Consider the following 19,807-nt stretch of genomic DNA (forward strand, 5'->3'; position numbering starts at 1 on the left):
GAAATGTAGATTCTGAGTGCTCTCACCAGATCCAACAAATGCAAATCCATTTCATATCGATGAAATGGATGAGGCAAAAGGAAGGTAAGGAGATATCCTGATTGAGATGAAAGGGGGATACCACCTTAGGGAGAACTCCGGAATCGGGCGCAGCACTACCTTGCCTTGGTGAAACACCAGGAAGGGAGCTTTTGGATGACAGCGCTGCTAGCTCGGACACTCTCCTAAGAGACGTGACCGCTACCAGAAAGGCCTCTTTCTGGGAAAGTCGAGAGAGTGAAACATCCCTCAGAGGCTCGAAGGGCGGCTTCTGGAGAGCAATTAGTACCCTGTTCAGATCCCATGGGTCTAACGGCCGTTTGTACAGAGGGACAATGTGACAAACCTCCTGCAGGAACGTGTGTAACTGAGGAAGTGGTGCTAGGCGCTTCTGAAGAATACAGATAGCGCTGAGACTTGTCCTTTAAGGTAGCCGAGTGACAACCTTTTTCCAAACCAGATTGCAGGAAGGAAGGAAAAGTAGGGAATGCAAATGGCCAGGGAGACACTCCCTGAGCAGAGCATTAAGAGAAGAATATCCTCCACATCCTGTGGTAGATCTTGGCAGACGTCGGTTTTCTAGTCTGTCTCATGGTGGCAATGACGTCTGGAGATAATCCTGAAGACGCTAGGATTCAGGACTCAAAGGCCATACAGTCAGGTTCAGGGCCGTAGAATTCAGATGGAAAAAACGGCCCTTGGGACAGTAAGTCTGGCCGGGCTGGTAGTGCCCACGGTTGGCAGACCGTGAGATGCCACAGATCCGGGTACTACAACCTCCTCGGCCAGTCTGTGGCGATGAGGATGGCGCGGCGGCAAACGGACCTGATGTTGCGTAGCCCTCTGGGCAGCAGTGTCAGAGGGGGAAACACATAGGTTAGCTGGAACTGCGACCAAACCTGAACTAAGGCGTCTGCCGCCAGAGCTCTTTGATCGTGATACCGCGCCATAAAAATCGTGACCTTGTTGTTGTGCCGAGACGCTATTAGGTCGACGTTCAGCATCCCCCAGCGTTCACAGATTTCCTGAAAACCGTCCGGGAGAAGATACCATTCCCCTGCGTCCATACCCTGGCAACTGAGGAAGTCTGCTTCCCAGTTTTCTGCGCCCGGGATGTGAACTGCGGATATGGTGGATGCTCTGTCTTACACCCCCATCAGACTCCGCCTGACTTCCTGGGAGGCTTGCCGACTGCGTGTTCCGCCTTGGTGGTAGATGTATGCCACCGCTGTGGAGTTGTCCGACTGAGTTCGGATATGTGTGCTTTCCAGCCACGGCTGGAAGGCTTGCAGGGCAAGATACACTGCCCAGATTTCCAGCACATTGATTTGAAGGATGGACTCCTCTGAAGAGAGTCCTTGACCGTCTGAGAAGGGGGTACGTTCCTTCTAGGGACGTCGACTTCCCCTCCCATTGGCAAAGAATGTCACATTGGAGTGGACGCAGATGAAACTGCGCGAAAGTGACTGCCTCTGCATGAGGCGTGTTAAGGGGTGTGACTGGCCTTGAAGGAGAGACTGCACCCCCGCTGTAGTGAACGCTGTTTGTCCAGCGGAAGCTTCACTATCGCTGAGGGAGCGTGACACTCCAGCCCAGATATGTCAGCGATTGGGTCGGTGTCAGATTTAACCTTGAGAAGTTGATGATCCACCCGAAACTCTGGAGAGTCTCCAGCGCTACGTTCAGGCTGTGTTGGCATGCCTCTTGAGAGGGTGCCCTGACAAGTCGATCGTCCAAGGAAGGATCACCGAGTGACCCTGAGAGTGCAGGACTGCTCTCACTGCTGCCCTGAACTTGGTGAAAACCCGTAGGGCTGTCGCCAGACCGAAGGGCAGGGTTACGAACTGAAGATGCTCGTCTTCAATAACGAAACGTAGCAAACGTTGCTGCTCTGGAGCAATCGGCACGTGGAGATAAGCATCCTGTGTCTATTGATGCTAGGAAATCTCCTTGAGACATTGAGGCAATGACGGAGCGGAGGGATGCCATCCGGAACCGCCTGGCCTTCACGTGCTTGTTGAGCAGTTTTAGGTCCCCCACAATCAGATTGGAGGAAAAACCGTGTCTTGTTCCTGAAGAGGAACAGGAATTACCACTCCTTCTGCCTGCAGAAGAGCATCGGCTCGGTGGGTAGGTGGGGAAGTTCTGAAGAATCGAGCCGGAGGCCGAGAACAGAACTCCATCCTGTACACGTGAGACACAATGTCTCTCACCCACCGGTCTGTGACCTGTGGCAGCTAAATGTCGCCAAGGCGAGAGAGTCTGCCACCAACCGCGGATGCGGAGAGAGAGAGCTGAAAGTCATGAGGAGACCGCCTTGGAAGCGGTTCCTCTGGCTGCCTTCCTTGGGCGTGATTGAGCCCGCCCGGAATCTGAGCCCCTCTGAGCCTTTTGAGCCCTTTTGGACTAGGACAATTTGGACCTGCCCGAGCCTGGGAAGGACCGAAACCTCGACTGTCTCTCTCGGACAGCATTAATAGGGTAAGTCGCAATGCAGACATTGCGAGGATAAGGACGCTACCTGCGGCACAGATGTACCTGTGCTCAAGACCAGCTGCGCAAGACCAGCTGAAATAGCTTAGAGTGCCCATACGGCTGCGAATGCCGGAGCAACCGACACGCCGATAGCTTCATAGACAGATTTCAACCAGAGGTCCATCTGTCTGTCAATGGCATCTTTAAGTGAAGTCCCATCTCCACTGCAACTATGGATCTAGCCGCAAGCCTGGAGATTGGGGGATCCACCTTTGGACCCTGGGTCCAGCGCTTGACCACGTCAGGGGGAAAGGGATAACATGTATCCTTAATACGTTTGGAGAAACGCTTATCTGGTAAGCGTGGTGATTCTGAACTGCTTCTCTGAAGTCAGCGTGGCCAGAAAAGTACTCAATATACGCTTGAGATACTGAAATGGGATTTCTCCTGCTGTGAAGCTGACTCCTCCACTGAAGGAGCTGGGGGAGAAATATCCAACATGCCATTGCTGGACGCTATAAGATCATTCGCCATGGCGTCACCATCCGGTGTATCCGGATTGAGAGCGGTGTCAGGATCAAAGTCCTGATCAGCGACGTCTGCCTCATCATACAGAGAGTCCTCTGCTGTGACCCTGACTAGTGATGAAGCCGAGTGCCGCTCCCAGCGAGCTCGCTTAGGCTGTCTGGGACTGTCGTCCGTGTCAGAGCCTTCACCCTGGAATGCCTGGGACCCCCCCGGAGCACTGATTTTGTTCCAAATGAGGGTGGCCAGGGAGCAATGATCAAGATTGCCCATGGCCTGTCTGGACTGCAAGTCACTATCCCATGACAATCTATCAGCCGAAACTGCACTAGTAGAGACCCCGGCTGACCAAGTGCTACAGGGGAGCATTGCACACAATGGGGGTCAGTGGAACCTGCCGTTGGAACAGTATCACATGCAGTAAAAGCAGCATAGAAAGCCTGTGTTGCTTTTTTGCTGCTGTAGTCTAGCCATCTAGGAGCTATAGCCAAGAATAGCGACCGTACAGTGCAATGTATAGCATACAAGCATAAAGTACAAATGAGCACTTCAGCACATGCAATATGAGCAGCTTAGAAAGCCTGTGCCTTGGCACCCTTGCTTTTTTGCTGCTGTAGACTAGCCATCTAGGAGAATATAGCCAAGAATAGCGACCGTACAGTGCAATGTATAGCATACAAGCATAAGTACAAATGAACACTTCAGCACATGCCATACAAGCAGCATAGAAAGCCTGTGCCTTAGCACCCTTGCTTTTTTGCTGCTGTTGTCTCGCCATCTAAGAGGGCATATAGCCAAAAATAGCGACCTACAGTGTAGTGTAAGCATAAAATACAAATGGACACAACGGTATTTAGTGGGGTCAGCACTTCAGGTGCTGCTTACCGCCCGCCTATAAGCGGGTGTGTGGTCGCCAGAGTCCTGTGACTGGTTGCCCAGAGCTTGTCTCCGTTCTCCAGCTCGGACTGCAGGAATGGCTGCCGGCGTCCTTCTCCAGCTCGTGTGACGAGGGGCGGGCCGTGGGTGTGCCCCAGGCAAGAGCGGGAAACCGGCGTCCCACTGTGTCCAGTGAAGGGGGCTGGAGAATGCAAAGCAGACTCCAGCCCTCGGCGCTGACTTTCCGTACAGCGTCCCGCCTCTCCCCTGACTGGCAGGGCTGGGGGCGGGAACGAAACGAAAACTAGGCCGCAAAGCCGGGGACTCGAGTAATAAGCGCGGCCGTCCTATGTGCACGGCCAGCGCGGAGTCCCCGGCGCACCACAAGTCCCAGCCGCGCCACAGTGTAAAAACACCCAGCAGCGGCCCGGCGCGGCAGTTCCCAATACATAAATTCGCACAGCAAAGCTGCCTTGAATAATAGCACGAGCGCTCCGCGCTGTTGTCCCCGGCGCACTAGCACTCCCAGCAATGCTGGTGTGTGTGTGCGCGCGATGTGTACGGGGACACAGAGTACCTTAATGTAGCAGGGCCCTGTCCCTGACGATACTCAGCTCCATATCCAGCAGGTTCTCTGGGTCTGTGGATGGAGCCCGGTCTCAGTGCCTGGAGACCGGTAAGATCCCACTTCACCCAGAGCCCTGAGGGGGGATGGGGAAGGAAAACAGCATGTGGGCTCCAGCCTCCGTACCCGCAATGGGTACCTCAACCTTAACAAACACCCGACAAAAGTGGGGTGAGAAGGGAGCATGCTGGGGGCCCTAGTATGGGCCCTCTTTTCTTCCATCCGATATAGTCAGCAGCTGCTGCTGACTAAAAACAGTGGAGCTATGCGTGGATGTCTGACCTCCTTCGCACAAAGCTTGAAAAATGAAGCAGCCCGTGATCCCACGGGGGGTGTATAGCCAGAAGGGGAGGGGCCTTACACTTTTTAGTGTAATGCTTTGTGTGGCCTCCGGAGGCAGTAGCTATACACCCAATCGTCTGGGTCTCCCAATGGAGCGCCGAAGAAAAAGTGGTTGCAGCCTGACACTCTGAGCCCGGCGCAAATGGTGGAAAGGGTAGTAGTGGATCGTTTTGTGCGCACTTTACCCGTCACCGTTCAACGGTGGGTCGGACAGGGTGACCCGAGTACCCTGGACCAATTAGTGTCCCTGGTAGAGCGGCATGTGGCTACGCAGGACTTGATACGGGACACTGAGACTTTGCGTACCGCCCGTCGGTCCGGCCCCTCCAAGCCTAGGGCCAAGGACCCACCGCTGACAACGGTGCAGGAGTCCCCTACCGTCCCGTCTGAGGCCGCGGCCGCCATTCCTGAGGTCCGGAAGGTTCTTTACCCTAAACGACAACCCGTCAAGGGGGTTTCCGTCCCCATTAGATGCTGGCGGTGCCAGCGGGTGGGACATATGGAAGCCCAGTGTCCACTCACCACGGAGCCCATGGATTGTGGGGTTACCCGGCGGGGGTTCAATGTATGCTCAGGTGGTGTGTACCGCTGACCTGGTCTCCCCAGAGACGGAGCCCCACTTGTGCCAAATACAGGTGAATGGATGTCCGGTTACAGGATTGTTGGATTCCGGAAGCTTAGTGACTCTTGTGCGATCCACCTTGAGGGCTAAAGTAAAGGCCACAGGACGCACCGTGGGGTGGTTTGCATACATGGGGACCGCCGCGACTATCCCACGGGGATTGTCACCATCACAGCACCTTGCGGTCAGGTGCAACATGAGGTGGGACTTCTTAACACTCTTCCTTATGACGTGATCCTAGGAAGGGATCTGCCCTATTTTTGGACTTTATGGAGGGGACCCCCTAAGTCCCCTCAGATATTGGGCGGTCCGGGACCTGAGCCCTACAATCCTGAATCCGGGACACCTGCCGTAGGGGTCACCATGATAGGGACAGAGTGTGAACCCGATAGGTCGCCCCTAGAGGTATTGGCAGGAGAGGCTGAGACGGTCGAGCCCATCCCGGAGTTGGAGGCGTCCCCGGATACGTTTGGGACAGCCCAACTGCAGGACCCTACGTTAATACATGCTCGGAGTCGGGTGACAGTAGTTGATGGGGTGGCACAGCTGCCCGGTGCCCAGGTAAGGTACCCCCATTTCGCTCTTAAACAGGATTTACTCTACCGGGTAGATGAAATACGGGGCGTGGGGGTAGAACAGTTGGTGGTGCCCCAGCCGCATCGCCGGCGGGTCCTCGACTTGGCTCATAAACACCTGATGAGTGGCCACCTAGGGGTCAAGAAAACGCAGGAGCGAATATTGCAAAGGTTCTATTGGCCCGGGGTCTTTGGGGAGGTAAAACGGTTCTGCGAAACCTGCCCGGAGTGTCAGCTTACCGCACCCCTGACCCATTTTCGCAGTCCGTTGGTACCGTTACCCATTATAGAAGTCCCTTTTGAACGGATAGGGATGGATCTGGTGGGGCCCCTCGTAAAGTCCGCTCGAGGGCACCAACACATCCTAGTGATCGTTGACTATGCCACCCGGTATCCCGAGGCGATACCTCTCAGACATACTGCAGCAAAGCTTATAGCTCGGGAGTTGTTTGCTGTGTTCTGCCGGGTGGGGTTGCCCAAGGAGATCCTTACGGATCAGGGGACCCCATTCATGTCTAAAGTGACCAAAGAGCTATGCCGGCTACTCCAGATCAAGCAGTTGCGTACATCTGTGTATCATCCTCAAACGGACGGTTTAGTCGAGCGTTTCAATAAAACCCTGAAAACCATGCTAAGAAGGGTGATTTCAAAAGACGGGAAAGACTGGGATATGATGCTTCCCTATTTGATGTTTGCCATACGAGAGGTGCCACAGGCATCCACGGGGTTTTCGCCTTTTGAATTGTTATACGGGCGACATCCCCGGGGATTGTTGGACCTGGCAAAGGAAACATGGGAACAAGAGCCCACCCCCCATAAAAGTGTGATCGAACACATTCTAGGTATGCAGAACCGCATAAGCGCGGTCATGCCAATTGTGAAGGAGCATTTACAGGAGGCTCAGGCCGCGCAAAGCGGCCGCTACAATAGACAAGCCACCGTGCGGACCTTTAAACCCGGGGATCGGGTGTTGGTATTAATCCCCTCGGCGGAGATTAAATTCCTGGCTCAGTGGCAAGGCCCCTACGAGATAAAGGAAAGAGTTGGGGTGGTTAACTATAAAGTATTGCAGCCCGGTAGGCGGAAACCTGAACAAATATACCATGTCAACCTATTAAAACCTTGGCAGGAACGGGAAAGCCTGATGGCTGTTTTTTCCCCACCTCCCTCCTCTTCGGGTCGTTCACATCCGGCTCCAGCGACCTCCGGAGAGGACGAACCGGAAGTAAGGATTGGAGAAGCCCTCACCAAGACACAGAGGCGAGAGGCCAGACGGTTGGTTCAGCAGAACCCCGATGTCTTCTCCGAGCTGCCCGGTAGGACCAGTCTGATACGACATGATATTGTCACCGAGCCCCACCTGAAGGTACGCCTGAAGTCATACCGAGTACCGGAGGCTCGACGACAAGCCATATCGGAGGAAGTAAAGACAATGTTACGCCTGGGGGTCATCGAAAAATCCCGGAGTGAATGGGCTAGTCCGATTGTCCTAATACCAAAACCCGATGGCTCCTTAAGGTTCTGCAATGACTTTAGGAGATTGAACGAAATATCAAAGTTTGATCTCTACCCCATGCCCCGGGTGGATGAGCTGATTGATAGGCTGGGACAGGCGCGATATTTTACCACGCTCGACCTGACCAAGGGGTACTGGCAGGTGCCACTGACGGAGTCCGCCAAGGAGAAAACCGCTTTTGTTACGCCAGAGGGTCTCTTCCACTATGTTGTCTTGCCTTTTGGGTTACATGGCGCTCCGGCCACGTTCCAGAGGTTGATGGACTTAGTGCTGGAACCCCACCAGGCGTATGCATCAGCGTACCTGGATGACATCATTATTTACAGCTCCGATTGGCAGACTCACTTGGAACAGGTACAAGCGGTGGTGGACGCGCTTCGAACAGCCGGATTGACAGCCAATCCCAAGAAATGTGCATTGGGACTCACGGAAGCCCGCTACTTGGGCTAAGTGATAGGCCAAGGAGTGATTAAGCCCCAAATTAACAAGGTTGAGGCGATCCAGAAGTGGCCTAGACCCCTGACCACGAAGCAGGTTAGGGCCTTCCTGGGTATCGTGGGGTACTACAGGAGGTTTGTAAAAGATTTTGCGGGACTATCAGCCCCCTTGATGGACCTGTGCGCTGGACTCCGCAGGCCGAGGACTCCTTCCGGGCCCTGAAGGAGGTCCTGTGCGGACAGCCCGTTCTGGTCAACCCTGATTTCCGGAAGGAGTTCATTGTACAGACTGACGCCTCGGAGGTCGGCCTGGGGGCAGTGCTGTCTCAGGTGGTTCAGGGGGAGGAACACCCCGTCACCTTCTTAAGTAGGAAGCTCACCCCTCCTGAGCGGAATTATAGCGTAGTGGAGAAGGAGTGCCTGGCGATCAAGTGGGCCTTGGAGTCCCTACGCTATTACCTGCTGGGACGGCAGTTTCGCTTGGTGACGGATCACTCTCCACTGGTCTGGATGAGGTCCGCCAAGGAACGGAATGCCCGGGTTACCCGGTGGTTCCTTTCTCTGCAGAACTTCCGGTTTACAGTTGAACATAGGGCCGGTGGGTTGCAGGGCAACGCCGATGCCTTGTCCCGCGGCCTGTGTTTGATGGCTGGAGTTCGACCCCGCACGCTTGAACTGAGGGGGGTGGGGTGTGAGACTGTGACCGGGGTTATCTATGACGGCCGGTATGTCTCGCCCCGGTTGTGCTCACTCCATGATAGAAAGTAAATCCACTATAGGGTTAATGCTGTTTCCTTACAGGCTGAAGGAAGGGTTAAATAGAATCAGGAACAAGGGCAGGTGTGCCGGGTGTGAGGGAGTGAACAGAACTCCCTGAGTTTTCTGCTGGAGAGGCACATGTATTTTTGTTATGGACTTTTGTTTGGACATTAAAACCGTGTGCTGTGAACCTTAATGCCTGGATCCCGTGTCTTCTGCTGCGCAGCCGACCGTGCTACCTCACAATATATATGCTAAAAAAAAAAAAAAAAAAAAAAAAGAATTTTGTTTACTTACCGTAAATTCTTTTTCTTATAGTTCCGTATTGGGAGACCCAGACATTGGGTGTATAGCTTCTGCCTCCGGAGGACACACAAAGTACTACACTAAAAAGTGTAGCTCCTCCCTCTGAGCATATACACCCCCTGGATAACCAGATCTAGCCAATTTAGTGCAAAAGCTGAAGGAGAATAGCCACCCACAAGTAAAGATAGAGCAAGAACCGGAACAACCGGAGCCTCTGTCTACAACAGCCGGTGATAACACGCGGAACAAGAAACTGCCAACAGGCAACAGGGAGGGAGCTGGGTCTCCCAATACGGAACTATAAGAAAAAGAATTTACAGTAAGTAAACAAAATTCTCTTTCTTTATCGTTCCTTTGGGAGACCCAGACATTGGGACGTCTCAAAGCAGTCTATGGGTGGGAATAAACAGAAAACTGAGAAGTAGGCGGAACCTAACTTCACAAATGGGCGACAGCCGCCTGAAGGATGAGTCTGCCCAAGCTCGCATCTGCCGAAGCATGAGCATGCACTTGGTAGTGCTTTGAAAAGGTATGCAGACTAGTCCAAGTGGCAGCCTGACAGACCTGCTGAGCCGTAGCCTGGTGCCTGAAAGCCCAAGAGGCACCGACAGCTCTGGTCGAGTGTGCCTTGATCCCCGGCGGGGGAGGCACTTGAGTACACTGGTAGGCATCAGAAATGGCCGACCTAATCCAACGAACCAGGGTCGGTTTAGAAGCCGAGAGGCCCTTACGCCGACCTGTGGTCAGCACAAAAAGAGAGGTGCACCGCCTAAGAACAGCGGTGCGTGAGAAATAGATCCGGAGCGCCCGCACCAGATCTAAAGTATGCAACGCTTTTTCAAAGCGATGAACGGGAGCCGGACAAAAGGAAGGCAAGGAAATGTCCTGGTTAAGGTGGAAAGGAGATACCACCTTAGGGAGAAAGTCCGGAGTCGGACGGAGAACCACCTTGTCTTGATGAAAAACCAAAAAAGGTGACTCCGAAGAGAGAGCAGCCAAATCAGAGACTCTGAGGGAAGTTATGGCCACTAGAAAGACAACCTTCTGTGAAAGACGAAACAAAGAAACCTCCCTAAGAGGCTCAAAGGGGGGTTTCCACAAAGCCGTGAGGACCAGATTAAGGTCCCAGGGATCCAAAGGCCGCCGGTAAGGAGGAATGATGTGAGATGCGCCCTGCATAAAAGGTGCACACCTGAGCCAGCCGGGTGATACGCCGCTGGAACGAACAAACACTGAGAGCCGAGACCTGTCCCTTGAGGGAATTGAGGGATAGTCCTAGCTGCAGACCGGACTGTAGAAAGGACAGGATGGTCGGCAAGGAAAAAGGCCAAGGTGCATGGCCGGAAGAACGACACCAGGACAGGAAAATTCTCCAAGTCCTGTGATAAATTTTGGCCGAGGAAGACTTCCGAGCCAGAGTCATAGTGGAGATGACTTCAGGAGGAATGCCAGAAGTCGTCAAGATCCAGGACTCAAGAGCCACGCCGTCAATCTGAGAGCCGCAGAATTCTGGCGGAAAAACGGACCTTGTGAGAGAAGGTCTGGGCGGTCCGGGAGATGCCACGGCACCTCTACGGACAGGTGGAGCAGGTCTGGGTACCAAGCTCGCCTGGGCCAGTCTGGAGCAATGAGGATGACCCGACGGCCCTCCATTCTGATCTTGCGCAGGACTCTGGGCAAGAGAGCTAGAGGGGGAAACACGTAAGACAGACGAAACTGGGACCAATCTTGAACCAGCGCGTCCGCTGCAAAGGCCTGAGGATCGTGGGAGCGAGCCACGTAAACCAAAACCTTGTTGTTGTGCCGGGATGCCATTAGATCCACTTCCGGAGTGCCCCACTTGCGGCAGATTGACCGAAACACTGCCGGATGCAGAGCCCACTCGCCGCTGTCCACGGTTTGACGGCTGAGATAATCTGCCTCCCAGTTTTCCACGTCTGGGATGTGGACTGCGGATATGGTGGACTTGGAGTCCTCCGTCCATTGAAGTATGCGTTGAACCTCCAACATTGCCAGGCGGCTGCGAGTCCCGCCCTGGTTATTGATGTAGGCAACCGCTGTCGCGTTGTCTGACTGGACTCGAATGTGCTTGCCCGTCAACAGGTGGTGAAAGGCTAAGAGAGCTAGAAGCACAGCTCTGATTTCCAGCACATTGATCGGGAGGGCTGATTCGGACGGAGTCCAAGTGCCCTGCGCTCTGTGGTGGAGATATACTGCTCCCCAGCCGGATAGACTGGCATCCGTGGTGAGGATCACCCAGGACGGGGCCAGGAAGGAACGTCCCTGAGACAGAGAGAGGGGCCGAAGCCACCACTGAAGAGAGCCCCTGGTCTGTGGCGACAGAGCCACCAACCTGTGCAAGGAAGAAGTCCGCTTGTCCCAACAGCGGAGAATGTCCAGCTGCAGAGGACGCAGATGGAACTGGGCAAAGGGAACCGCTTCCATTGACGCCACCATCTGACCCAGCACCTGCATTAGGTGCCTGATGGAATGACGGCGGGGCCTCAGCAAAGAGCGCACCGCCAGATGGAGGGACTGCTGTTTGACTAAGGGCAGCTTGACAAGTGCCGGCAGAGTCTCGAATTGCATCCCTAGGTACGTGAGTTTCTGGGTCGGAGTCAGAGTGGACTTGGGCAGATTGACAAGCCACCCGAATTGAACAAGAGTGGCGAGAGTGAGCGAGACACTCCGCTAACAGTCTGCACTGGATGAAGCCTTGACTAGAAGGTCGTCCAGGTAAGGAATCACTGCCAACCCCTGGAGGTGCAGAACCGCAACCACTGCTGCCATGACCTTGGTGAATACTCGAGGGGCCGTGGCTAACCCGAAGGGGAGAGCCACGAATTGGAAATGTTCCTCTCAGATTGCAAAACGTAGCCAACGCTGGTGTGAAACTGCAATTGGCACATGCAGATAGGCATCTCTGATGTCGATGGATGCCAGGAAATCTCCTTGGGTCATTGAGGCAATGACTGATCGCAGAGACTCCATGCGAAAGTGCCGCACCTGAACATGCTTGTTGAGAAGCTTGAGATCCAGGATGGGCCGGAAGGAACCGTCCTTTTTGGGGACTAGGAAGAGATTTGAGTAGAAACCTCTGAACCGTTCCTGGGCGGGAACCGGTACAATTACTCCGTTGGCCTGCAAGGATGCCACGGCCTGAGAGAAGGCGGCGGCCTTGGAGCAGGGGGGAGTTGACAGAAAAAATCTGTTTGGCGGGCTGGAAGAGAATTCTATCCTGTAGCCGTGGGAGATGATATCCCGCACCCACTGATCGGAGACGTGTTGAAACCACACGTCGCCAAAGTGGGAGAGCCTGCCACCGACCAAGAACGTTGCTGGCTCGGCCAGATAGTCAAGAGGAGGCTGCCTTGGTGGCAGCAGCTCCTGCGGACTTCTGAGGACGCGGCTTCGTGCGCCAGTTGGGCTTCTGGTCCTTGGCTGAGTTAGTGGACGAGGCCGAGGGCTTAGAGGACGACCAGTTAGAGGAACGAAAGGAACGAAACCTCGACTGGTTCCTGCCCTGGACAGGTTTCCTGGTTTTAGTCTGTGGCAAGGAAGTACTCTTTCCGCCAGTAGCTTCCTTAATAATCTAATCCAGTTGTTCACCGAACAGCCTGGACCCAGCAAATGGGAGCCCAGCAAGGTACTTCTTTGAAGAAGCATCTGCCTTCCACTCTCGAAGCCACAAGAACCTGCGGATAGCGAGGGAATTAGCCGAAGCCACCGCAGTGCGGTGAGAAGCCTCCAGCATGGCAGACATGGCGTAGGATGAAAAGGCTGAAGCCTGGGAAGTTAAGGCAACCATTTCAGGCATAGAGTCCCTAGTGAGGTAATGCATCTCCTCCAGAGAAGCAGAGATGGCCTTGAGAGCCCACACTGCTGCAAAAGATGGGCAGAACGAGGCCCCTGCCGCCTCATATACAGATTTGGCCAGAAGGTCAACCTGACGGTCAGTGGGATCCTTAAGTGAGGTGCCATCAGCCACTGATACAACTGTCCGGGCTGAGAGTCTAGACACCGGAGGGTCTACCTTTGGTGAGTGAGCCCACTCCTTGACCACCTCAGGTGGAAAAGGAAAACGGTCATCAGAACCACGCTTTGGGAAGCGTTTGTCAGGACAGGCCCTGGGCTTGGTCACAGTGGCCTGAAAACTGGAGTGGTTGAAGAACACACTCCTTGTTCTCTTAGGCAAGGTAAACTGGTGCTTTTCTGCCAGAGAGGGTTGCTCCTCTGATACAGGCGGATTGAGGTCCAGTACAGAATTAATGGACGCAATCAAATCACTAACATCTGCGTCACCCTCGGTCAGATCAATGGGGCACATGGAGGTAGCATCCGAGCCCCCAGTAAAGACATCCTCCTCGTCCTGCGAGTCAGCTCGTGAATCAGAGCCGCGGGACGAGAAAGGAGAGGGGAGCCTGCGTCTCCTTTTAGGAGGACGGGGTCTGGGTGCAGATGAAGAATCCTCTGTGAGCTCTGCAGAGCAAGCCGAAGCAGCAGAGGCGCCCTGAGAAGGGGGCTGATGCATGCTCAGCAGAGTCCGGGACAGCTCTCCCATGGAGTCGGCAAAGGACTGGGAGATAGACTTAGAGAAGGATTCTACCCAAGCCAGGGGTTCAGCCACCGGAGCCGGAGCAGCCGGAGGGACCACTGTGGGGGCGATTCCAGGCTGAGGCATTGTCAGGTTAGAGCAGGCATCACAATGTGGATATGTGCTCGGTTCAGGCAGCACGAGCTTACATGCAGTGCATATTGAGTACAGCCTTGCACCTCGTGTGAGACATGCTGCTGAAGTGGGGGCTCTGAGCCAGAATGACCCCCAGAGAGTATATAAGCAGGTCCACAACCGGAGGTTGTGGCTTAGCAGACAGTTTGTGTGCCCTCCAGATCCCACAGCCCGGACCCCCAAGCAGCTTAGCAGGGATGCTGCAGCCAGCGCCGATCGCAGAGAGAAACGCTGATAAAATGGCGCCGGAGTGAGGAGAGGGGGCAGGACCTGCTCTGAGAGCGGGATCTGGAGGGCCAAGGAGATTTACAGGGGAGGGGACATGTACTCAGAGAGGAGTGTCCCTCCCCTGTGCCAAACGGCCGCTGGGCGGAGCCGCACTGTCCCTCTGCATGATTGACATGCAAGGGCAGTGAAATCGAAAGTAGGCCTCCGGCGAAGCCAGGGCCTAAATTTAAGCGATGCGGCCGGCGCGCAGGCCCCATCGGCGCGGTTCTCAGGCGACAACCAGAGAACCGGCCGGAAATGTCAGAACAGTTACACAGCACACTCTCCCCAACAATAAAGCACAAGGGACCCCCCGAATATAAACGTCTCAGATACTTAGCTTGCTGAGACGCAGGGTTCCAAGTCCCTAGGGATGAGTGCTTCGTCCAGCAGGATCCTGAAGGGCTGCGGATGGAGACCGGCCTCCTGCAAAGCAAGGAGAACCGTGCTGGCTCCCACTTCAAGCCAGAGCCCGAGGGATGGTGAAGGAGCGCGGCATGTAAGGCTCCAGCCTTGGAATAAACCTTAACAACACCGCCGACACAGTGGGGTGAGAAGGGACATGCCGGGAGTCCAGGCTTGGACCTGCTTTTCTTCAAAAACTTTCCAAAAATGAAAAATCAGATGAGAATGCATGTGTGGATGTATGCCTCCTGAACACAAAGCAATGAACTGGCTAGATCTGGTTATCCAGGGGGTGTATATGCTCAGAGGGAGGAGCTACACTTTTTAGTGTAGTACTTTGTGTGTCCTCCGGAGGCAGAAGCTATACACCCAATGTCTGGGTCTCCCATAGGAACGATAAAGAAAAAAAGTAATTTATAGTTTTTCTTTGCCCTACTGTATTTCAATAGTCCTTTTTAGGGGACTTGAACCCGCAATAGTCTAATCAGTCTACTATGAACACTGACCACAGGCTGGTTTTCATAATCGTGCCTATCGTGCCTGATAGCCGCACATGTCAGCTTTTCAAATCAGCTGACATGTGCAGGGATCACTGCAGATTGCCTGTGGCAGCGATTAGCCTGACAAGATTCATAACACACCAACCCAGTACGTCGTGAAGAGGTTAAGGAGTTGATCTCCCTTAAGGACCTTTGGGCATATATTAGAATCTGTCCATCAGAAAATGAATGAGTAATTCCTAAGTATATGTGTAGATTTCCCAACAGTAGTCACCGTGCACATTGCAGTGCTAAAACATGCCATCAACAAATATCAGAAAACTGACCAGCACCTCCAAGAAGACAAGAGTGAGCAGGTGCAAGCCGACACAACTAGTGAAGAATAATAAAAAAAATTGATATGAACAGATGCCCTTTAAATGGTGTAGGTTTGGCCGCTTCATTGATTCTCTTACCTTGATCTCTGGGGTGGTGCTGAACTGAGGAGGCCCGTTTAGTAGTGGCTGGCTGGGTTTCGGTTCACTAAAGCTGGGTGTTGGCGAACTAGGAGGATTTACATTTAAGGGTATTAGTAAGCTGGGCCCAGTGCTGGTACTGCTGCTGTTGGCTGGCTGCGATACACTGTTCGTCTCTTTTCTAGGGAAAAAACAAAAAAAAAAAAAAATAACTTGGATAAGACAGTGAAAAGATTCCTGCAGACAGTGTGTCACTTGTTACTTTCTGTGGATCGGAACATTACGCATTAGCAGATTCTGGGCTAAAGACCCTGCGAAAAGATCAGGACAGCTCCGTCTTTATGACAGGCTCTGTTCACACCATACATATTAGGAAGATTCCCCGGAGTAAACCTCTCCCGTATTATATATATACACTATTGGCATTCGGAAGCCCCAAAAGGATCCCTGATCGATCTTCACTGGGATCATTCACCAAATGGTAATACGACACAATGTGAGAAAGAAAAAAAGAAGGGAATTTTGTTACTTACCGTAAATTCCTTTTCTTCTAGCTCCTATTGGGAGACCCAGACGATTGGGTGTATAGCTACTGCCTCCGGAGGCCACACAAAGCAATTACACTAAAAAGTGTAAGGCCCCTCCCCTTCTGGCTATACACCCCCAGTGGGATCACTGGCTCACCAGTTTTAGTGCAAAAGCAAGAAGGAGGAAAGCCAATAACTGGTTTAAACAAATTCACTCCGAAGTAACGTCGGAGAACTGAAAACCATTCAACATGAACAACATGTGTACCCGAAAAACAACCAGAAATCCCGAAGGACAACAGGGCGGGTGCTGGGTCTCCCAATAGGAGCTAGAAGAAAAGGAATTTACGGTAAGTAACAAAATTCCCTTCTTCTTCGGCGCTCCATTGGGAGACCCAGACGATTGGGACGTCCAAAAGCTGTCCCTGGGTGGGTAAAGAAATACCTCATGTTAGAGCTGCAAAGACAGCCCTCCCCTACAGGGAGGCAACTGCCGCCTGCAGGACTCTTCTACCTAGGCTGGCGTCCGCCGAAGCATAGGTATGCACCTGATAATGTTTGGTGAAAGTGTGCAGACTCGACCAGGTAGCTGCCTGGCACACCTGTTGAGCCGTAGCCTGGTGTCGTAATGCCCAGGACGCACCCACGGCTCTGGTAGAATGGGCCTTCAGCCCTGATGGAACCGGAAGCCCAGCAGAACGGTAGGCTTCAAGAATTGGTTCTTTGATCCATCGAGCCAGGGTGGCTTTGGAAGCCTGCGACCCTTTGCGCTTACCAGCGACAAGGACAAAGAGTGCATCCGAGCGGCGCAGGGGCGCCGTGCGGGAAATGTAGATTCTGAGTGCTCTCACCAGATCCAACAAATGTAAATCCTTTTCATACCGATAAACTGCATGAGGATAAAAGGAAGGCAAGGAGATATCCTGATTAAGATGAAAAGAGGATACCACCTTAGGGAGAAACTCCTGAATGGGGCGCAGCACTACCTTGTCCTGGTGGAAGACCAGGAAAGGAGCCTTGGATGACAGCGCTGCTAGTTCGGACACTCTCCGAAGAGACGTGACCGCTACCAGAAAGGCCACTTTCTGTGAGAGTCGAGAAAGTGACACATCCCTCAGAGGCTCGAAGGGCGGCTTCTGGAGAGTAACAAGGACCTTGTTTAGATCCCACGGATCTAACGGCCGCCTGTACGGAGGTACGATATGACAAACCCCCTGCAGGAACGTGCGCACCTGAGAAAGTCGTGCTAGCCGCTTCTGAAAAAACACGGATAGTGCCGAGACTTGCCCTTTAAGGGAGCCGAGCGACAAACCCTTTTCCAACCCAGATTGCAGGAAGGAAAGAAAGACAGGTAACGCGAATGGCCAGGGAGACACTCCTTGTGCAGAGCACCAGGATAAGAAAATCTTCCACGTTCTGTGGTAGATCTTAGCAGAAGTGGACTTCCTAGCCTGTCTCATGGTGGCCACGACCCCTTGGGATAATCCTGAAGACGCTAGGATCCAGGACTCAATGGCCACACAGTCAGGTTCAGGGCCGCAGAATTCCGATGGAAAAACGGCCCTTGGGACAGTAAGTCTGGACGGTCTGGTAGTGCCCACGGTTGGCCGACCGTGAGATGCCACAGATCCGGGTACCACGACCTCCTCGGCCAGTCTGGGGCGACGAGTATGACGCGGCCGCAATCGGATCTGATCTTGCGTAACACTCTGGGCAAGAGTGCCAGAGGTGGAAACACATAAGGGAGCCGGAACTGCGACCAAACTTGCACTAAGGCGTCTGCCGCCAGAGCTCTTTGATCGCGAGACCGCGCTATGAAGGTCGGTACCTTGTTGTTGTGCCGAGACGCCATTAGGTCGACGTCCGGCACCCCCCAGCGGCGGCAGATTTCCTGAAACACATCCGGGTGAAGGGACCATTCCCCCTGCGTCCATGCCCTGGCGACTGAGGAAGTCTGCTTCCCAGTTTTCTACGCCCGGGATGTGAACTGCTGATATGGTGGATGCTCTTTCCTCTACCCACATCAGAATCCGCCTGACTTCTCGGAAGGCTTGCCGACTGCGTGTCCCTCCTTGGTGGTTGATGTATGCCACCGCTGTGGAGTTGTCCGACTGAATTCGGATCTGCTTGCCTTCCAGCCACTGCTGGAAGGCCAATAGGGCAAGATACACTGCCCTGATCTCCAGAACATTGATCTGAAGGGTGGACTCCTGCTGAGTCCACGTCCCTTGAGCCCTGTGGTGGAGAAACACTGCTCCCCACCCTGACAGACTCGCGTCTGTCGTGACCACTGCCCAGGATGGGGGCAGGAATGATCTTCCCTGTGATAATGAGGTGGGAAGAAGCCACCATAGCAGAGAATCCTTGGCCGTCTGAGAAAGGGAGACTCTCCTGTCTAGGGAATTTGTCTTCCCGTCCCATTGGCGGAGAATGTCCCATTGAAGAGGACGCAGATGAAACTGCGCGAACGGGACTGCCTCCATTGCTGCCACCATCTTCCCTAGGAAGTGCATGAGGCGCCTTAAGGGGTGCGACTGACCCTGAAGGAGAGACTGCACCCCTGTCTGTAGTGACCGCTGCTTGTCCAGCGGAAGCTTCACTATCGCTGAGAGAGTATGAAACTCCATGCCAAGATACGTTAGTGATTGAGTCGGTGCCAGGTGTGACTTTGAAAAGTTGATGATCCACCCGAAAGTCTGGAGAGTCTCCAGCGCAACATTCAGGCTGTGTTGGCATGCCTCTTGAGAGGGTGCTTTGACAAGTAGATCGTCCAAGTAAGGGATCACCGAGTGTCCCTGAGAATGCAAGACTGCTACCACTGCCGCCATGACCTTGGTGAAAACCCGTGGGGCTGTCGCCAGACCAAATGGCAGAGCTACGAACTGGAGATGGTCGTCTCCTATCACGAAACGTAGAAAACGTTGGTGCTCTGTAGCAATCGGCACGTGGAGATAAGCATCTTTGATGTCTATTGATGCAAGGAAATCTCCTTGAGACATTGAGGCAATGACGGAGCGGAGGGATTCCATCCGGAACCGCCTGGCGTTCACATGCTTGTTGAGCAGCTTTAGGTCCAGAACAGGACGGAACGAGCCGTCCTTTTTTGGAACCACGAAGAGATTGGAGTAAAAACCTTGCCCTTGTTCCTGCAGAGGAACAGGGATCACCACTCCTTCTGCTTTTAGTGAGCACACCGCCTGCAGAAGGGCATCTGCTCGGTCGGGATGTGGGGAGGTTCTGAAGAACCGAGGCGGAGGACGAGAACTGAATTCTATCCTGTACCCGTGAGACAAAATGTCTGTTACCCACCGGTCTTTGACCTGTGGCAGCCAAATGTCGCAAAAGCAGGAGAGCCTGCCACCGACCGAGGATGCGGAGGGCTGAGGCCGAAAGTCATGAGGCAGCCGCCTTGGAAGCGGTTCCTCCGGTTGCTTTCTTGGGGCGTGACTGAGCCCGCCAGGAATCTGAGCTCCTATGCTCCTTCTGAGTCCCTTTGGACGAGGAGAATTGGGTCTTGCTGGAGCCTCGAAAGGACCGAAACCTCGACTGCCACTTCCTCTGTTGAGGTTTGCTTGATCTGGGCTGGGGTAAGGAGTCCTTACCCTTGGATTGCTTAATGATTTCAGCCAATTGTTCACCAAACAGTCTATCCACAGATAGCGGCAAGCTGGTTAAACATTTTTTGGAAGCAGAATCCGCTTTCCATTCCTTTAACCACAAGGCTCTGCGCAAGACAACAGAGTTGGCAGACGCAATTGAGGTACGGCTTGTAGAGTCCAGGACAGCGTTGATAGCGTAAGTCGCAAACGCCGACATTTGCGAGGTTA

At 53.6% G+C, this 19,807-nt stretch overlaps 1 protein-coding gene across 5 annotated transcripts in view; it reads right to left on the reverse strand.

Annotated features, from left to right (window-relative positions):
- The window catches only part of CNOT3 (CCR4-NOT transcription complex subunit 3), a 160,921-nt gene that overhangs the window by 23,868 nt on the left and 117,246 nt on the right, over window positions 1-19,807 (reverse strand). For all 5 annotated transcript variants that reach the window (XM_075329016.1, XM_075329015.1, XM_075329018.1 and 2 more), the window contains one exon: window positions 15,454-15,634. In XM_075329016.1, coding sequence (XP_075185131.1) covers window positions 15,454-15,634 — 181 coding nt within the window. The remainder of the gene's footprint in view (window positions 1-15,453; window positions 15,635-19,807) is intronic.

This window comes from Anomaloglossus baeobatrachus, chromosome 11 (assembly GCF_048569485.1).
Source record: "Anomaloglossus baeobatrachus isolate aAnoBae1 chromosome 11, aAnoBae1.hap1, whole genome shotgun sequence".
In the NCBI taxonomy this organism is placed as follows: Eukaryota; Metazoa; Chordata; class Amphibia; order Anura; family Aromobatidae; genus Anomaloglossus; species Anomaloglossus baeobatrachus.